The sequence below is a fragment of the Phycodurus eques genome, chromosome 22 (genome assembly GCF_024500275.1).
Source record: "Phycodurus eques isolate BA_2022a chromosome 22, UOR_Pequ_1.1, whole genome shotgun sequence".
NCBI lineage: Eukaryota > Metazoa > Chordata > Actinopteri > Syngnathiformes > Syngnathidae > Phycodurus > Phycodurus eques.
Genome location: NC_084546.1, coordinates 1,958,446 through 1,978,444, shown reverse-complemented (window position 1 = coordinate 1,978,444; position 19,999 = coordinate 1,958,446). Strand labels below are relative to the sequence as shown.

General features: G+C 45.6%; 1 protein-coding gene across 1 annotated transcript; it reads right to left on the bottom strand.

Moving 5' to 3' along the window:
- Positions 1-1,194: 1,194 nt before the first annotated feature.
- Positions 1,195-18,098, bottom strand: igf1 (insulin-like growth factor 1). Its single transcript, XM_061667800.1, has 5 exons — positions 17,752-18,098; positions 17,064-17,223; positions 6,101-6,363; positions 5,371-5,406; positions 1,195-4,413 (listed from the first exon to the last, which is right to left on the bottom strand). The coding sequence occupies exons 1-5, from the start codon at positions 17,800-17,802 to the stop codon at positions 4,354-4,356; spliced, it is 570 nt and encodes a 189-aa protein (XP_061523784.1). The 5' UTR covers positions 17,803-18,098; the 3' UTR covers positions 1,195-4,353.
- Positions 18,099-19,999: the final 1,901 nt, after the last annotated feature.

Below are 19,999 nucleotides of genomic sequence, written 5' to 3'. Positions count from 1 at the left end.
AAGCTTTCAGACTACCACAGGGTCATTAGGTCCACATCATTGATTCCCAGGATGAAATAACATCCAGGATGGCAGCGGGAAAGAAGAAGTAGCGGAGAGGGGGGCGGGCGAGGGGCTGGGGGGTGGGGGGGGTGGGGGGGGCGTGTGCCAGTCTACCGCCTGTCCGCCGGCCAACTCTTCAAGGTTTTATATTTGGGGGGTGGGCGGGTGTTGTCCTGCACCGATTGACTCCGAGCGTCGCCCCCCCCCCACCCCCAAAAAGCGCTGACTTGGCAGCTCCGGCCGGCGGGAGCCGCCACGCCCCGCCGCTCTGTGTGCCTTGGCAGAAGCCGTCACCTCTTGGGAAGTATCGCTCGCAGCGGCAGCGCTTTCAAGGCACCGCGGCGCGGCGGCTCAAATTACGGCCGCTCCGTCTGGAGGCCGGCAAACACGCTTTAACGTGCGCCTTGCATAATCCCCTTTGCGATGGGCTTCGTACAACACCGCTGAACTCAAGAAATAATGATATTAATAATAACAATCACAATAATGATGATAATAACGTGATGAGATCCGGACAGGCAGGTGAGGCTCTCTGTGGACTGGAGAGAGCAGCGTGGTAAATTTCCCAAGATGATGTAAAGAAAGGTTCACATTTCTTTTCTTCCTTATTTACTTCCTTCCATTATCACCCTTCTTTCCTTATTTCCATCCTTCATCCATTTTTCTTTCCATTTTCTTTTCTCATGCCTTTACAGTAGTCCATTCTATCTTTCCTTATTTCCTTCCATCTTTCCTACATTCCTTCTTCCCTTCTTCACTCATTTCTTTCGCCTTCCTCCCTTCTCTTTCCTTCCTTCTGACCTACTTTCCTTCCTTCCTTTTCATCCTCCCTTCTTTCATTCCAACTGTCCTCCTTTAGTTCTTTCCTCCCTTTTGTCCCCTACCTTCCTACCATCTCTCCCTCTTCCCTTCCTTCCTTCTGTCATTTGTTCCTTCATTCTTGCTTTATTTACATCTTCCTTCCCGTGTTCCAAACTTCTTTCCTTCCATCCTCCATCCAAGGTGCCCAACTCAAGGTAGAGTCCTTCATGATAGGTGTTTTGAATCTGAGTATCAGGTTTTTACAGGTTGCAAAGCAGCAAAGAAAGCTCCACACACTCTTTGTGATTGTTAAGTGATTTATTCAGCAGGAATGGTGAACAATTTGTCACTTTTTCATTTTTACTACAGAAGGCAACCGAGCGCCGCGAGTATAACGCGGCGTTGTCTTCGTCGTCGTGATTGAACAATTTGCAGTGACAATTGTCAACATGGGGTCAATTTCTAGTCTAAAAAGTCGTTGGCTTGTACGGCGTTTTTGACCAAAAGTATTTGAAACGCTCAAATGACATTTTGTTCATGCAGAGATCTGTTGAATCAAACACATTACATTTAAAATACCATAGTGTGGACTAAGTGAAACCACGTAACTACTATGTTCATTCAACACACTTCAGCCATCTCAAACTTTGTGCTAAGCTAGGCTATTTTTTGGTGTTGAATAACATTTGGATGTTATAGTAGTCTCACTTAAAATACACAACTTTAATTAGGTAAAACCTTTGTAGCATAGCAGGCTATCTCAGAGCATTAGCGGGGGGTCATTTCACTTCACAGTACTTTTTGTGGAGCAGTTTTTCAATTTTTTTGGGCTTTCAGGGCTCTCGAGTGTCGATCTAATAATTTAAAAACAGTAGAAAAAAATAGCATTTTCGCCGCTATCTGCTCTTTTGAAGTTGCGTTCACAGATCTCGCCACAATTAAACAAATACAGTTCCACGGGCGGCCACTAGGCTGTGCAAAAGCAAAGGCCCCCCCCCCCCCTCCCCCTCCCCCGTCCGTCCGTCTGTCATCACAAAGTAGCACCATTATACAGTGGACACTTTTTCTTATAAGAAATAGTAATGCGTAGATAATAACATACGTGTTTAGGATAATACGCAGGCGGAGCGATGTCGATGACAATGATGAGTTTGTGTGTTTATTCTGTGTGTGTGTGTGTGTGTGTGTGTGTGTGCACGTGTGTCGGACCCAACACAAATCATTAATTCCGCGCAAGTGGCCTTGAACGCCGCCCCCTTTTCAGCTCACTTTCGGGCCCGACCGGGCTGTTGACAAGAATCCAATTTGGCTGCCGTTTTTGTGTGTTTGCCTTCTGCTTGTACCCGCCCAAATGCACTTTGAATCCGCAGGCGACCAATTTCTGACAAGCACCGTAAAAGGAGAATATTTCACTTCGGCTCCTGTGTTACACAGCCGGATTCTTTTTTTCGTTCTCTTTCTTTTTTTTTTCTAAACACCCACAAGGGAGATGCGAGTGCAGTATGGCTGTAAATCTTCTTTTAATGCAGTGGTTCTCAAACTGGGGTGCCTGGACAAAAACATTTGCAATGTATTATGTTATATCATTTTAAAAAGTGCATAGCTACATATGGGGATGCAAACTTTAACACTTTCACATAATCATATAAATCAGACATCCTTGCCTAAATGAAATCCTTTTTTTTTTTTAAACAAAAAGGCGCATTATTACAGAAATTGTCCCATTGTTTTGCGGAAGTATATTTTTTAGAATATAGTCCTACTTTTAAGAAAATAAAGGCATCTTCATCCGGATAAAAGGTGTATTATTATGAGAAATAAGTATTTTTTGAATTCCATTGATAAAATATGACATTTTCCCTTTAAAATCATAGTGTTATGACTTCCATCCCATCCATCCATCCATTTTCTGAGCCGCTTCTCCTCACAAGGGTCGCGGGCGTGCTGGAGCCTATCCCAGCAATCTTCGGGCAGGAGGCGGGGTACACCCTGAACCGGTTGCCAGCCAATCGCAGGGCACATACAAACAAACAACCATTCGCGCACACATTCACACCTGCGGGCAATTTAGAGTTGTCAATTAACCTACCATGCATGTTTTTGGGGTGCGGGAGGAAACCGGAGTGCCCGGAGAAAACCCACGCAGGCACGGGGAGAACATGCAAACTCCACACAGGCGGGTCAGGGATTGAACCCTTGTCCTCAGAACTGTGAGGTAGACCCTCGAACCAGTCGCCTACGGTGCCGCCTAATGTTATGACTTTATCTTGGAAAATAATACTTTAATCTAAAAAAGAAATGCTGTCTTTTTAACTGGCAAAAATGTTGTTTATTTATTCATAGTTGTTTTTTGTCACTTGTTTACTTTTCAAGTCCAGTCTTGAGATGCAGTGAAATTATTATTTTCCTGAAAAAAACGACTTCACTCTCAAAGCACAACTTTTTTTCTCTAATAAATATTAATTTAAAAAAATTAAATTATTGTGTTCTTCTTAAAGGTCCCATATTTTGGCTATTTTGACCTCCATAGAATGACTCTTTAACATGGACTTAGTATAAAAGTGTCAATTTCATTTCAAACAACACCTTGGTTTTGTCAGACGCGTGTCCAGAAAAGGGCCCTCTGACAGCTACTTCTGTTTGACCCACTTTTGTATCCGCTTTGTCCATATTTGTCTAAGACCTCCCCCTTTCCTCTGATTGGTCGCCTCCATGTAGGAGACCCACCTGTGAGCGCACGCGTGTTTGTTATGTCGACAGCGCTGGCTCAGGAGTGGAGAGGTAGGCGGAGAGCTTTGCTAGTGACGTAGCTAAACTCAAGAAATTCGAATGACCTGATTTCAGGCCTCTCACAAAAAAAAAAAGTCTGGAACTGAGGAATGCGTGGACAATTTTAATTCATATTTCACATGTTTACTGAGGCACAATAGAGCCAATAGGACATCCCAAGTACTAGACCTTTATGGATCTTTAAATTTGGACTTTTTTTCCTTGAAAATGGGCAACTTTGCTTAATTGCGGTCGAAAACATTTCTCCACTATGAGGGGTCCCTGGACCCAAAAGGTTTGAGAACCCCTGCTGTAATGGTCTGTTGTCAGGGTTTGGATTGCAGACCAGACCTGAAAGTCCTGACAAAAAAAGCTATCTGCGTTAAATATCCGACTATGAGCCACCTCTGTCTTTTTGGGGTTTTGTTAAAAGAAAAGAAAACCTCAGCAATGCATGATCAGAATCAGAATCATCTGATTCTGATGGGTAAATGGTAGGAAGATTTGAAATGGTTCGTGTCCACTTATTCACTTGTCTGTTAGCAACTAAACTAGCGTCTGTTATGTTTACAAAGAATTGATCCCGATATAGAACGGTGCAGTGTAGAAAACAGTGACAACATCTGTGGTAGCTTCGCTGCTCTCCATCCTTTTGTCACGTTACCGTCGTGGTTTAGGGCCAACCGTCGGGGGGCGGCAGAGGTAGGGGCGGCAGGTAAGGCCACGGCCTGCACCCCTCGCCTACATTCGATAGTTTCGGCCCGCGGTGTTGCTTCGACTTGAGTTTTTGGGATGCAAATCCTGCAGAGGAGAGAGAGAAATACACTAAGCAAAAGTAATCGCTCTGTGAAGGACACCTTGAAATGGCCAAAACGAGCCGAAAATGTCCGCTTTAAAGCAAAATTGCAGATTTCCTGTGTCTTTTCTGGCATGACTTGAGACTTTTTGGGCAGTCTACTCATGATAGACAAGCCTACCAATTTTCATGTCTTTCATTGAAAAGGGCTTCTGGGGGTGAGACATGTCGAACAAATTTGTTAACTGACATTAGTTTTGGCGACTGAATTAAAAAAAACAAAAAATTCAGAGGCCAAGTATCCCTGGAAATGAACTCCAAAAGAGCCACTTCAAAGCTACAAAATAGCTGAAACGGCTCATAATAGACATGTTTACCAAATTTCAAGTCGCTAAGTGAAACATGCCTCGAGGGCATAATTTTCCTGCAAAGAAATATGTGTGTGTGGGGGGCGGGGGGGGGGGGGGGGGGGGGGGCATGGTAGGGGCGTGGGTGGGCTCATGTGCAGTAATGTCAATGACACAACTTTGAAGATACAGGGTCCATATTTACGTCTAATTTAATAGTCAAAGAGAGATGCTAGCGTGCATTGAGGATTCTTCCTCGCATATTCTCCTTCTAATCTGGCAACGAAAACGAGGATTGATGTCCCGGCCGCGGGATGTCGTGTCAGTGCCTCCCCGCCGAACGCTGGAGATGAGTGCGATACCCTGGCATGCATCGGGCGGAATGCGAGCGCGTAATGCACAGTGGCAGAGCGGAGCGGGAGTGCCACTCGGTCTACCACGAAAACCACTTAGTTCCTTTGCCCGCTAATGCTTTTTCTGTCTTTTTTGGGGGGGCGACCAGGAGGGGAAAACCCCCCCCCCCCCCAAAAAACACACACACACACGTCACATTTAGCCGCTTCTGAAGAAACGTGTGACCATCAAAAGACAAAAGAGAAGAGTTGACGTGTGTACCTTAAAGGCTGAATGACTGTGTCCGGGTAAAGGTCTCTGTGGGTGGAAAGGGGAGATGCTTAATACACGGGCAATCATCGTAAAGCGAGCCTCCTAATGAATGGAACGACATTTGGCTAACACCTTTTAACGCTCTCCTTCCCGGGTGTCTCGGAGGAGGCAATCGATAGCGTCCTCGCGTGTAAACTGAATACACAGCTGTTACGATCGGGGATGGCCCAGTACCAACACCAGGTATCGATATCCAGGTATCGGGTACTCGAGGAGGGTGCCGATACAAGCCGCCGGTACTTCAGGCAAAAAGATGTAACATCTGCCATTGTGTTAACGGAAATTGGATGTATCAAAAGTGCTTGTGCTGTTGGTACTCACAAATGAAAAAAGTGGCATCGAACAGCTCTTCGTGTCCACTTATTCACTTGTCTGGTAGCAACTAAACTAGCGTCTGTTACGTTTGCGTTTAGTTATGCTAGCTAATATTTTGTTGTAAGAATGACAAAAGCTGGTTAAACAGGTTAATTGTACCTCCTGCCGTAGAGGAGCATTTTAATTGTTCTGCCTGTCACTATATGTCACGGGCACACAAAGATACATTATTTGTAGTAAATAAATAGTTTATACCAAACTAAGAGAAATAGTTTGATATATTTAGGGTTTAAACTATAAATAAAGGCAAATGTAGACATTTTTAGGGAGGGTGTCGACCACCAAATCTGCTTTTTCCGCCCACCTTCTTAATTTTTGTCTTGTCCGTCTGCACGGCCGCCCGTCGATCCAAGCCCTTGTCGGCCTTGTGGCCCGCGCCGCCCCCGCCGACCTTGGCGGCCCGCGGAGCGTCCGTGTGCCGCTGGGCGCGCACCGAGCGTGCGGCCTTGCTGGTCTTGGCGGGCGCGCAGTACATCTCCAGCCGGCGCAGCTCGCAGCTCTGGAAGCAGCACTCGTCCACGATGCCCCGTGACCGGCGGGCGTTGGGGCCGTAGCCCGTTGGCTTACCTGCAGGCGCACAAACAAAGGTTCAAGATTGGTGACTTTGGTCAATATGGACTCCGATAGCTTTAAAAGTCAGGTAGCATCATCTACTTACATCAACGCATCTCCAGTGTACCATATTTGTATATAATGGTCTACGCGCTTGTAGTGTACCATGATTGGTCCACACATTATGGTCCATAATTATGTTTAACACAATGATTTATTCACTGCTACTGTACCGTGTTCGCATTCTATTTAAATAGTATATGTCTGCACACCTTTAATAGACCATATTTACATCTTATTTAATGGTCTGTCCACCTCTAATGGGTTATACTTACATCATATTTAAGCCTTTATGTGCCATATTTACATTATATTTAATGCTTTAAGTACCATATTTACATCCCATTTAATGCTCTGTACGCCTCTAATGTTTATTGGTCTGCACACTTCTAATGTACCATCTTTACATCATATTCAATGCTCTATGAATCATAACTACTTCATAGTCAAGGGAATTTGCACCTCTCAGATACAATAGTTAAATATCTACCATATTTTCAACATTTTTAACGCTCTATGTACCATGTTTACATCTGATTGAATGGTCTTTACATCTTTCATGTCCCATATTTGTTCTATGCACATCACTGTGTCATATGTGCATCATATCTAATGCTCTATGTACCATATTTAAATCAGATTTAACAGTCTGGGCACCTCTAATGTCATGCATTTGCATCATATCTAATGAGCGTTCCATGCTTCCTGTTCCCACGACAGAGTGTAAACGGAGTTCTCGGGCCACGCAGGTAATGGGCTCCACATAAGAGGCGCACTGACTGGAAGAATCGCAGCGACACGGATTTCCTCCAGTAGAAGAGTTACAGTGGCTCACGTTGCACACTGCCGGCGAACCTTTATGGACGCCATTACAACCCCCCCCCCCCCTCCCAGCCCTTTATTGGAAGTGCAGTCACCCAAATGTCAAGCCTCCAGCAAGGCAAAACCGCAAGGTCTCTGACTGGGATCAGGCTGCCCAGAAAGTCCGGGAGGCTATACTAGTTGGCCTGAGGTCCTTCACGGATGAAACAAGCTACCAAATGGTCCGAGCCCTCCACGGTCAGGAAACAATGTCAACACAATTTTTCAGGTATCTGTACTTTCTACCCCTCGCTTTGTCAAGATACAGTAGGCTTGATACTTTTTGTAACCTCTGCAATTGACATGTAAAAAAAGAATTAAATAGAGAGAGGCAACAACTGCAGATGAGATTTTGACTGATTGGGACTTGAGTAAAAAACTGGTGTTAAACAAAATACCATTGAATCTGAAATCTGTTTTCAGTTATTATCATTAGCTAATTTGGCATGAATTTTTAGTAAGTTCACAACGACAGCAAAGCTAAGGAAACCTGTTTTGATAGCATGAAATCCTGAGCTAATGCTAAATAGCCTATTTTTCCTCAGTATGGGAACTATGCAAGTTAATGAAACTATTCCTTTTCCATTGTGCCAAGTTGTCAAAATGGGTATTTATTTGTATTGATTCATTTAACGTTTATTTATCCAGGTAAGACAATTGAAAAGAGATTCTGATTTGCAATACCGACCTGGCTGCAGAAAGCAGAGTAAAACAAAGCAAAAATAAAAGCAAATACAAATAAATACACATACAATAAACTGTACAAAGAGATATAGTTACATATTTCCAGAATACATTACATTACATCATAGCATATGATGAATAAAAGGTCGTTTGGGGCAGCAAATGGAAAAGAAGACCGATCAAAAGTAGTGCGGACGTTGCGGAACCAAGAGCTTAATAAGAGTGCAGGAATGGACAGTGAGGGTGGTGGTATGCATGGTGGGCAGGAACCAACTACTTTTCATAAAATAAAGGAGTGGAATCCGTCCAACCTTTATCAGAATATTTCTTGACACAAGTATGGGTACTTCTACCCAAGTACAAAGCGTGAGTACTTTTGCCACCTCTGAACCAAATGGTGGTACAGTATACATTGGTCCACATGCGTATGACCTTTGGAACAGTCCCCATTCGCAAACCCACCGCTGGCTTGAAGTAACGCAGGTCCTGATGGGCTATTCCTCGTTACCAAATGAAATAATCAGAATTTAATATGCCATTTACAAGGAGGAACTGCCTTTCCCTCTCACAGTTAATAGCTCTCTGCTCTCCGGCTCGCCAGTGCTGACAAAGTCCATTAGGTTCTGCCGGCCATCCCGACACGCTGTTGTTCTGCAGGCTTTCATTCAAAGAAACCCAAGCGACGGTTCTAATGGACGTGTGAACGAGCCGCCGTCCAGCAGGCTTTTCGGATCTAAAAATATGGCGTGCGGCTGCATTATTTAGGCAACGAGCAGATTCACTCGCGGGGATTCCGTCAAACTGACGCAATAGCTTGGAGCGCAGATCTGCAAACATTTTGAGCTGAGAGTTTTTTCCAAGAAACCCTCATAACGGCAGTTAAACACTACAATGTGTGACCTCAAATGCCAAAGGAATTCAAAAGTTGCCTATTTTTTGGGGTAGGAGAAAAGTCAAAATGTTGCAATAACAAATTCCCATTTTGAAGAGAAAACAGCATAGCATAACTAATACATTGCATAAAATATTACAAATGATTTTTCAGACCCCAAAGCTAGGGCTCGCAAACCCCAGTTTGAGAAGCATTGCTTTATTGGTGTTACATCGCCACCTGATGCACATAAATTCCCAATGAGATATAAGAAGTGTCCAATGCCAAACAGCCATCCAGACCTTATTACTTGGAGCGCTCTCCAAACAAAAAGCCTTGCAAATTAACATCCGCTGTTATCCCCCAAAATAGCTGAAAACCCCGCCGGCCGAGCAGCTGGATGGTCGGGGGTAAATAAATCAGCTGGCATCAGTTGTAAGATGTCAGATAATCAGCGCGGGCAGGTTGAAAAAAAACAAGCACATGATAATAATCAGGTCTTAAAACCATTGGCTTCCACGGTTGACGGCTATAATCCTGTGCAAACAAAAAGATCCCCCCCCCCCCCCCCCCCCCCAAACTCTCTACGCTGGTAACAAACCAGCTTTTCCACGGTAGAGACTATCAGTAGAGGCCGAAGGCTGCCCGGCGACGACACGCTGTTGTTTTTTCCAGCGCAGAATCGACGTCTCCAGATCAGGTCTGACACTTTTTCCCCTGCAAGATCCGCCGGCTCCTGACATTTTCCTACAAGTGATTTACTCTCACAGTCCATCTGTCAGCAGGGCCTCGCCACCTCCGCGCAAACAGTAGTAGCAGAGGCTTTCTTCTGGGCCAACATCTCAGCCTGCGTAGTCTTCATTCCTCTGAGGAACAGCCGTGGAGGGAAGGATCATCGGCTTGGATTCCCCTTCCACCGTCATTCCAGAAGGGCACACCGAGCCTCTTGACTTTTACAGTCTGGTCATGCTGTTCCTGAAAACCAGAAGCTTCTCGGAAGCTGGCCGGCGTTGAAGACGCTTTACGGCCGAGTGGGTGCGCGAGGAGCTGCTAGTTTTGGACCAGGCGTCGTCGTCATAAAGACTTCGCTCTCCACTGCATGGGTTTAATGCGTCAGATCCCGTCATCTTTTGGACATCTGGCCCTCGGTGTAAAAACTTTAAGACGCACTGGTTGATTGGGAAAACGTGAGCTCGCTCAAAGGCCATCTTTGACCAATACATCAAGGATGGCAGTTCCAAAAGAAGCACACGCTATGCTGTGTCCACCACTCTTCCATTTTTGAGTACTTTTAGCTGCATTAATGTAAATGCACCAAAATTTCCCAATGTAGTGGAGTTCAAAATCTCAAAATTACAGACTGTGTGGACATGGCAATAGGTGAAAAGATAGCAAAATGGAACATGTCCAGAGGGTTAATAGAATATTCTGCTGGAGCAAACAGGATTCCATTTTTGAAATCCTCATGTCTTTGCACAGAAGCTCCACATGTGTGACGGCATCAAACTAATGAGGTCCCGCCGATGTTTTCGTCCTCAGTGGACCCCCCGTTGGTGCTTTTCATGAGGGGTTTAGCTCAGGTCTTTGAGATGCTGAGGACACGGGCAGTCTTTCTTTGGACTGCGCCGTGCATTCAGGTTTGCCGCGGGGAGGGATGGGGAGGCGGATCATCCTGTAATCCCCCATAATCCCCTGCTGCTGAGGGCCAAGGCCTCGCCGTTTGCGTGCATGCATGTGACGTGGTGTTTACACATTCTCCGTCAGTGGCTTCCCAGAGTCAAATCGAGCGAAGGTGACGGCCGCTGAGACCAATTTCCAGTGTCGCTTCCACCTGTGTGGACAGCTTCTCCGCAAAGAAAATGCCAGACATTTATGAGAGCTCTGCGCCCAAACAATTAGGCACCGGCTAAAACGGAGGGATTTTCTCCATCTGGTCATTATTTTCCTTTTTTGGAGGGGAGGGTGGTTCATTAGGAACAAATCAAGAGAGAGATAACGGTTCTCACGCTCACTTGACAGCAAATTTTTCAGCTTAAACACAAAGTGGCCCAGCAGCACAGGAGACTGTTCAAGCCAGAAAATGCTCCCATAACAGGCTTGGATTCACTGCCGTCCCGGTCCAGCGGCAGAAGCTCTGCAAAGACCGACTTGGGATTTCTAGGTCAGAGCAATAATTGGAAAAAGTGACTACTGATGTGGATTCTTGGGCTACTGCAGTTTGTTTCCACCCAGCTAAGTATTTAGTAATCCTGTCAGGCCAGAAAATGTGTAGTCCCGAAGAGTAAGTGACATGTGTAAGGTGGATTGACGCTGTCCGCGATGCCGGCGGTGGTTGCGACTGTGCACACAATGTCAGTGGGCCAACACAAGCAGACGGGATGGGAACACTTCAGTGGCGACGGGGAGGGGCTGTCCTGAACTGGACGGTGCCCAAATGGATTGTCCAGATTGTCGAGGCGGTCGCGAGCGCGTGCGGCCTCCAAGCGAGAGGAGCAGCGACCGGCAGGAGGAGCTCATTTTCCCAACGTTGGCGAAACACACGGGGCGAAATGCGGCAGTGATACATGGCGGCCATGCCGCGCTACGACGTGAGGCAATGCAGGAAAGACAAACACGAGTCGCGCACCGCAAAACGGTCTGTTCTTGTTTAAGGAGTGTATCCTGCAAGATCGCTCAACGGTTTGGCCGCCGTTCAAGGCTTCCACATGAATACGACACTTTGTGCTCGCCTTCGGGGAGAAGCAGTAGTAGTAAAACTCTCGCTATTGGTAGCCAACGTTTCATCAAGTTCGCACTTCATCTCAGCCGTCGCTCGTCACGCTTCAGTGACGTTCTGACGTAACGACCACTCGCACAGCTGCCGGTTTGCGATCCGTCCGTGGTGTTTCTATACTGCCGATTCCTTGCAGGGCCGAGGCCTTTCCTGCCGGACGGACTGCGCACCCTGGACCGATCACCTGTCAGTCGCAGGGCTATGCTTACAAATGATTGAGTCTTCTGTCAACATAGTACAGTGCTACCTTGACTTACAAGTCCTCCAACATACACGTTTTACAAGTTATGAGCTGTCACTTGGTCGATTTTAACCCACCCATTTTTATCCGGGCTTGTGACCGACAGTGTCTGGGAATCCAACTGCAGCTGTCTGCGTGAAAGGCAGTAGAATGTACCGCTACGCTACCAGTGTGATCTGTGGGGGCGGGGGGGGGGGGAGTGCCGCAATTAATGAAGTGTAATGCTCTTGTCGCCGAGGAATTGTCTTGAACCGTCAAACACACAAATACACAATGAGAGCACTCGCAAGGAACAACTCCAGCTCCTGATGTCACTCACGAGGCCACACTCCTTAAAGGCACACATCCATCACACGAATACTACAGTATGTAATGTAATGTAATTACACGTTATAAAACCAGTTTGTTTGTTTTTTTTTTAACACAGTGCTATTTTTCCTTCTTTCTAAACCTAACCCTAGAAGCACATTTTAAGGTCTGGAACAGATGAAGAACATTTCAATTCTTTTCAATGGGGAATTCTTTTTATATGAGTAGATTGCGTTACGAGCTTAGTCATAGAACTATTTCAACTTGAAGTCCAGGTACCACTGTAACTGGTCTACAATCAAAACAGCAGGAAGGAAAACATGCGAATGCTCTTAGCGGCTCTGATGGACAAGAACATGGTGCGCACCAGCAGGAATCCAAAGAAGTAAAAAGAAAAAACTGAGTGTTACTGGCAGAAAGCTGGCACTGTCCCCACCACTTCAGCACTGGCGGCAATGCCAGCAAACTTTTGGACGGGCAGAGTTCGCCGCCGTTCAGAAGCTTGGTGCTCCTCCAGCAGCAGTCTCTGCGGCCAGATCCAAAGTGCCTGGCAGCTGTGCGGTGGGAAGGATGGATGGCGCCAAGCGAGGAGCAAGGTGCACTCTGACGCCATTCGGCTGCTGGTTTTAGACCACTGTGCCGTTCCTGCTTACAATGTTTAGGTTGTGGACTTACAGATGTCAGTTGGGTTTGCTTCAATCACTCCTTAGGGTGGCAGGAGCGCAGTCTTCTATGCTAGTGAAAAAGTTGAAGGCTTGCCAAGGACCAGGAAGGATGGAGATCGGAACCAGTTGCTGAAGAGATGCCAGTATCTCTGGGGTACTCTTACACAAGTCACCTAACTCGTTCACTACCGTGGACGTTCATATTCGTCAACTGGAATCTAACCGTGCCAATGACATATTCATCAAGTCTCGCCCAGCTTGTCTGTGAAATTCAGGTTTGTAAACCACTGTATTGACTAACAGATTCCAGTAGATGGGGGTGTTGCGTCACTTTGGATTTGAGATTAGCACAGTTTTTGAGTGGAAGATGACAATCTCGGTTTTTTACATCGATTATGAGGGAGAGAAATGCTGATACAAGTTTAGGCACCTCACACTCCAACGCAGTATGCATATGTATGGTCTAAAAAGTATGTGTCGCAGGAGGTTGTACAAAGTGCAAAGAAGACGCAGTTTGTGGATGTCCATCTCAAGCTGTGCAGTGACTCATAGCTCATTTCTTAGTTGTATATCTGTAAAAAATAATAATTTGCCATCAAACTGTCCTTTGTTAGTCTTGTTCTTTTATAGTTTGAGGTGTCACAAAAGCAAAAAAAAAATAATTTGGAGTGATACCTAAAGAACGAAAAATGCTAGAACAAACTTTTTCTGGAGAAACAGTCTACTCTTTCTTTTGCTAGTTTCAGCGCATATATTGTCACAACATGATATCTTGTGGGTTTTGAAAGATCAATCAAAATGCTCTAAAATGGCTGGCAATATGGGGATTCTGAGGAGACAGTAAATACCTCTACTTTTAAGTCACCCAAACCATCAACATGGAGATGAAGCAAAGCAAAATGGTGACTACAGGGCTACATTTTAGGACACCCAACTGGTCAAAGATCGCGGGCGCTTTGGTGGGCAAATGTGGGGGTTCCTGCAGCCTTCCTCTGCCAGCTGCCCCGTCAGGCAGCGGAACATTTGTTCAGCCAACGTCCAAAGCGCACACGCAAGAGTGTCTTGTCAGCTAAATCCTGACTCTACGCATGCACAGACGTCCGTTGGACTCGTTTGAGGAGCGGGTGACGTGCAAAAACGGAGGAAAGGGGGCCACCGCCTTCCACCAAAAAGCCTGCAAGCACGCATTAGCGGTCTGAGACGGCGAGGCGTGCGGTCTTGATGAAGTGAGCAGGCGCCTCCATGAGAGGAGCCCGCTGACAAGTCAATCAAGCACAGATGGCGGCGAGTCAGGAGCGCCGTGCGCAGACAAGTGCAGTTTCTGCCGGCGAGGGGCAGCAGAAGCTCCGAAAGAAGCCGCGGGGGCGGAATTTAACGCGACGGTACGACGACAACGACCGACTACTAACGACAAGTCATGTTTGCCACACTTGAGCAGAGGTGGGAAATGTAATCAGGCTTGTGTGTGTGTATATTAAAAAAAGAAAAAAAAAAAAAAACAAACCTTGATGCTATCCAAACGTGTTCCCATAGCTTTGGCTAAATTTGCTAATGATAACTGAAAAAAATGCAGCTTGTACCTGTTTTTCCAGATTAGACATTGAATTTTTCAATACCAGAAGCTGGTATTTTTTTCAGGCTGGGTCACATCAAAAAATTCTTTTCAATGCGTGGCCTCATTTAAAATAATTTTTCTTTGGGCAACATGTTGCTTTGGTAGCGCAGATAATTGCAAATTTAGCAAGAACCATTCAACGCAAGCATAACATTTGTTACACTTTGGTTCCACTCTTTTAAAAAATACCGCTGGCCACGCAAAATTACAAAACAGCGGCCCCCAAATCCAAGATGACGGCTGCCAAATTTGCTTTTTGCTTTATAACTCAAAATTCATGGATTATAAGCCCATTAAATGTACTCAAGTATAATATTTCGGTAACAAGCGTATGCATTTATTAAGCTTCTTGAGATACAGCAGGCAGACACGGGAGAGCAAAGTGGTATATTGATTTTTTGGGACAAATAAATGTATTAAAGTTGAATATGAATATGGCTATTCTGGACAGTTGGGTACCAAACGAATGCCTGTAGCGCTTATAGTTCTCAAGAAACGGCATGTGAAGATCTACATGTGATGCCAAAAAACGGGTTTATCAGTCATGATTTGGAAAACACTGATTTTATGCTTCACGAATATAATTAAACAAGCAAAGAAGTAGAAAGTACAGCTATCTGTTTTCAAATGTAGCAAGTAAAAGTACAGATCCATCAGAAAAAGCAAAACACAAGTTAAGTACAGGTACCTGACAAAATCTCTACTGGATTACTTCCCACCACAGCACTAAAGATAATCATAAAGTCAGAAAGGGAGATGAAAGTCAAGATGTAGAAATAACAGCATGTTCTCTCATCATCTAGTCCTTCATAATTCAGGCTAAACTGACCAATTAGTGGCAAAAGAATACAAGTACAAATGCCCTTGAGATGCTGCCGATTCCCCGCATGGGAATAAAAGTCTTGCTAGAATTGGCAGCTGCCAAATGTTGTGTGGAAAAATCTCTCACAGCTTTGGGACGGGACCAAAGCCTCGCTAATGGATGTCAAGGCGGCCCGCGGGTCCATCGATCCTGAGTGAGATGGGCTTGTGTGTGTGTTTTTATTTCTCTCTTTTTGATGGACACATTCAGGGTTGAGAAACAAGGACGGCGATGTCATGTTACACTGTAGGGAAGGAAGCAGCCGTAATGGAACAAGCTGAGATTTAACTCCTGCTTTTCTTCGGGTACTTTTCCCCTTCTCGGGTGGAAAACATGAAGTTTCTATCCCCCCGACTCCACTTAAAGACTTTCCCTGATGGCCAAAGCTGCCACTTGACACCCACCATCACCATTCGATGCTTGCTTTAAGCCTTACTTGTGGTTTCAAGCACTGTTGCTTTGCAACCAGAAGGTTCCAGAGTCATGTGTGCCGTTCGCATGTCTCTCTGGCTTCCGTTTGCTGGATTAGCATTGGAGCTGCTAAAATAAAATTAGCTTATGTTTCACAAAATGAACACTGAAACGATGAACAAAAAAAAAAGACAAGCCATTATGGATTTTCGGTAACGCCCGAGTCTTGAGCACACAGCCGCTCGGGCTTCACGCATGCAGAGAATATGATGCGAGGCCAGTGTGTGTGTGCGTGTGTGTGTGTGTGTGTGTGTGTGTGTGTGTGTGTGTGTGTTAAACACACTCTCGCCTGCTATCCCCTGACACACGTTGAAGATCTGATAGCAGATCAGAAAGCAGCAAATTGATGGGTCGGCTTTCACCGGTATTACGTCTTGCTACCTTGCATCAAAAGAGTTCTCGAACATTTTGGGTCCAGGGAGGATTATTTTATTTTTGAACATTCCAAGCTCAATATTCATGACCTGAACTTGACCAATTTCCATTGAAATAAATTCAATATTGATCTGTCGTTGCCAGCTAACGATATATTTAGCCCCGTCTGGGCCCATCTTGTACCGCTAATTAGATTTGTCGAGAAACCACTGCCCCCGAGGAAAAACAACCAATCAGAGACAGAAAGCGTGACTGACGCGGTGTAAATCATTGCCGTGCACCTTGCGCTGTCGCCTGTTGTGTTGGGCTTCAGGAGCTTCACTAAAACTTTTGCCGAGTGGCCATCTCCAGTTAGCAACAAAAGGAATCAGACGGAGCTCTTTTTGTTTTTTTTAGTCGATTCCGGATTCCCAAAAATAAAACTCCACAGTGAGGAATCATTTTCAGTTCACATTGTTTTGCGTATGACAAGAAAGGAACCAGAACCGAAAGAAGGCAATCTCGCTGAGCACTGCCAAAAACGTGATGCCCATTGCGAAAGCTAAGGGTGGAAACTTTTGACCAGAGGTAGGTGAAATAATTGCCAGATTATCAGATTTATGTGATGGTATGTCACTATCATCACAGAGCTTTTAGTATTTGTTTGTTTGTTTGATTGGCGTGCCGGTCCCCATTTGTGCAGTATCTTCAGAAAAAGAAAAAAAAAAAATGACAGGAGAATTTATTGCAGTAGTCCGGGACAGAGAACGACAGCGGAGAAACGGACCAAAAGCTTCTACATCGCAGGTGTGACAAAACGGGACGGGCCGAGCATCTTCCGGAGAGGACGCCAACGCGACTGCTTTTTTATTGATGAGCTCGGTTGGCCCCCGCAGACCGACTTCATGAATTAAAAATAAGAGCGGAGCGGGCAGACGGGTGCACTTACTGAAATAAAAGCCCCTCTCTCCGCACACAAACTGCAGCGTGTCGACCAGCTCCGCCCCGCACAGCGTCTCTGGCCGCGCTCCTGAAGCCGCCGGAGTCAGGCTGAGGACGCACAGCAGTAGCGAGAGGGTGTGGCTACGGGACATCCAGCACATCGCACTCTGCCGGGGAAGCACACGAACACAGAAAGTCACAGGCGGGAAGAGCACCGCACGCACTCCCGCGATCCAGTTCACTTGCACGCAAACCGGCTTTCAACTTCCTCCGTGCATAAGAGCATGCAAAGGCATCCACTTCAAGTATTGACACTCACAAACACTTGAAATAAAGTGGAACATTTTGAAAAAGATTCATGAAAAGAGAATATGCAAATGTGACCAGGGGGGGAGAGAGGAAAAAAAAAAAAAAAAAAAAAAAGAAAAGCTGCTGTCATGCGTAATTACACGCAAGAAAAAAAAAACTGCGAGCACCTCGAGGGTCCATTCATAAAACAAAAATAGCACGCAATAATAAAAAAAAAGTGATGCCATTTGTGCAAACAGAAAAAGACAACAAATGCTCAAGGAGGCACGCACAAATGCAAAAAAATAAATAATTAAACTTACGGATGCACATGCAAGGTGCGCAAGATAATTAGACGTGATGAAAATGATATCGAAAAGTGTGCGCATGGAGCAGCTACAAGTTACCTTGAGGACGTCCCATAAATGCCACCGGAGGGAGGAAAGAGCGCAGGGCATCCCCGACCAGGGTCTCCGCAACCAAAAAAAAAAAAAGCCGGCGACAAGTCAACTTGTTTCAAGTCATTCAAAAACTGAGGAAAGAAGGGAAAAAAGAAGAGAGGAAGAAGGAGAAGAGCGAACGGGGCAGAAAAAGCGGACGAGATGCGCGCGCCGGGGGCCAATGTCACATCTCAACATTCCCACTTTTGTTCCATTGCGCACGCTCCTTTTGGAGAGAAGTGAGATTTAGTGAACAGGAGACGGATTTAGCCAGAAAATCCCTCACATTGATCTAACATTGCACACACAGGGCGTGGGGCGAAGACATGTGCAGCAGCAGGAAACAGCTGGGCCAGCCTTCAGCCGCGATCGCGCTCCTCCGAAGTTATTCATTAACGAGTTTTGGGCACGCGTTCAAATCACGTCATTCGGGGGGGGGGGGGGGGGGGGGGGGGTTTCTCTCTCTTTCTGTTTTTTTTCCCTGCTTCTCAGAAAGGGCTCGAGTTGCCGGGCGAGAGTTTCTTTGTAGTGCGGGCATGCTTGAGCACACACAGCTTGACCAGGTGATGCTGCAGGTCACAATCAGACGAGTTTTCATTGCGGCGCGTGATGGCTCATCCGGGGTCGGTTTCACCTTGCGAGTTGACATGTTGTAGCGTGGGGGCCAGGGGGCGCCACTGAGCAATGACTGAGCACGCAGGGCACCGCGTGAGCCAATCGCAAAGCAGGACAGCCGAGCGTGCGTCCCGGCATGCATCGGCCACCTGGGCAGGGGGAGGGGCAGGGTAAAGTGGGTCAAAGCGCATGTGCAGGGGCGCGATGATGATGATGATGATGATGATGATGATGATGACGACATCCATGATGGCGATGACACCGCAAAGCTGCTTTGGGATCAGAGGATGACCCCGTTGGCGTGGCAACTAGTGTCAAAGTCACTCTTCTGTTTAACATTTTTGTTTTCACAAGAAAAAGAAAAAAGCTTATTTTCTCCGCTTTTTGGTCAGAAAACCGCCGTTTTTGGGCGAAACTAACCCACGTTCGACTGCTGATTATTAAGCAAAAGTTGTAAACACGCTTTTTTTCTGGCGAAAGCAGAGAATTTACTTAAAATGTTCTAAAACGGCCAACAGTGAATGAGCTCATTAAGACACATACGTGACAGTACTCAGTTTTGTTTTGTTTTTTCCTTTGCGAGTAATATCGATACGTTATATTGATTTGTTTGCTGCAAAGTGACGCCCAGTTATGACGCCACACTATTTGTCCGTGCGCACAGGTGGGGTGACATGAGGACGCTTGAGGAGGACAGCCATTAATCCTCTGCTCTCCAGATTAAATGTGACGCTTCTGACAGTCAAGTCTCATCTCTCAAAAAAAACATGTGCAAACAAGAAAACTAAAGCTGTTGTCCATTGTAGTTTATTCACACATACACTCACACAAAGATTTCAAAGTCCAAACTTTCCGCTTGGCTGATGTCGGACGTTCACATGGAAGAAAAAAAAAAAGGCTCACGGCCAAACGGTGGAGACGCTTGTTTTCTCGTTTCAGCAGTAACGTGCATGCGTCGCCGGCGTTTCCAGCGCGTCTGCTGACAATCAAAACCAAATTTTCAGCGCACTTGTCGGACGTTGGATATACTGCGTCACGTCAGATTCCGCCATTTGGAAGAAGGGGGAAAAATATATATATATATTTGAAACCACAGAATCCAAAGTGTCGTAAATGTTGCTTTTTGGCCAGCTGCTTCTATGATTACACTGCACGTACGTATCGGCTGTCTTGTCAAATATTCTTGTGGTGGCTTTATTTCAATATTTCAAAGTAGACGGGGGCCATAAATCAAACACAAACATTTGAACAAATATTCTTATAATGGCTTCATTTGAATGACAAGTGAAGCACGAATGGATGATGGGGCCGTAAATCACAAAACAACACACTCTCGCCACAGTTTGATGCCGGAACGGACGAAGTAAATTGTCATTTTTTTGGTGAACTTTGACGCAAATATTTTAGAGTCTTTATGTAAAAGACGCAATCAAAAACAAGTGGGACTCAAAGGCAAACTATGTTGTCATATTTCCGACTGACAAAAAAAAAAAAAAAAAAATCGAGCTTTATTTGAATGACGAGTGAGTGGGTGGGGCCATAAATCAAGAATAAAGTTGTTAAGAATAAACTTGTTAAAGAAAATCAAAGACAACCATTT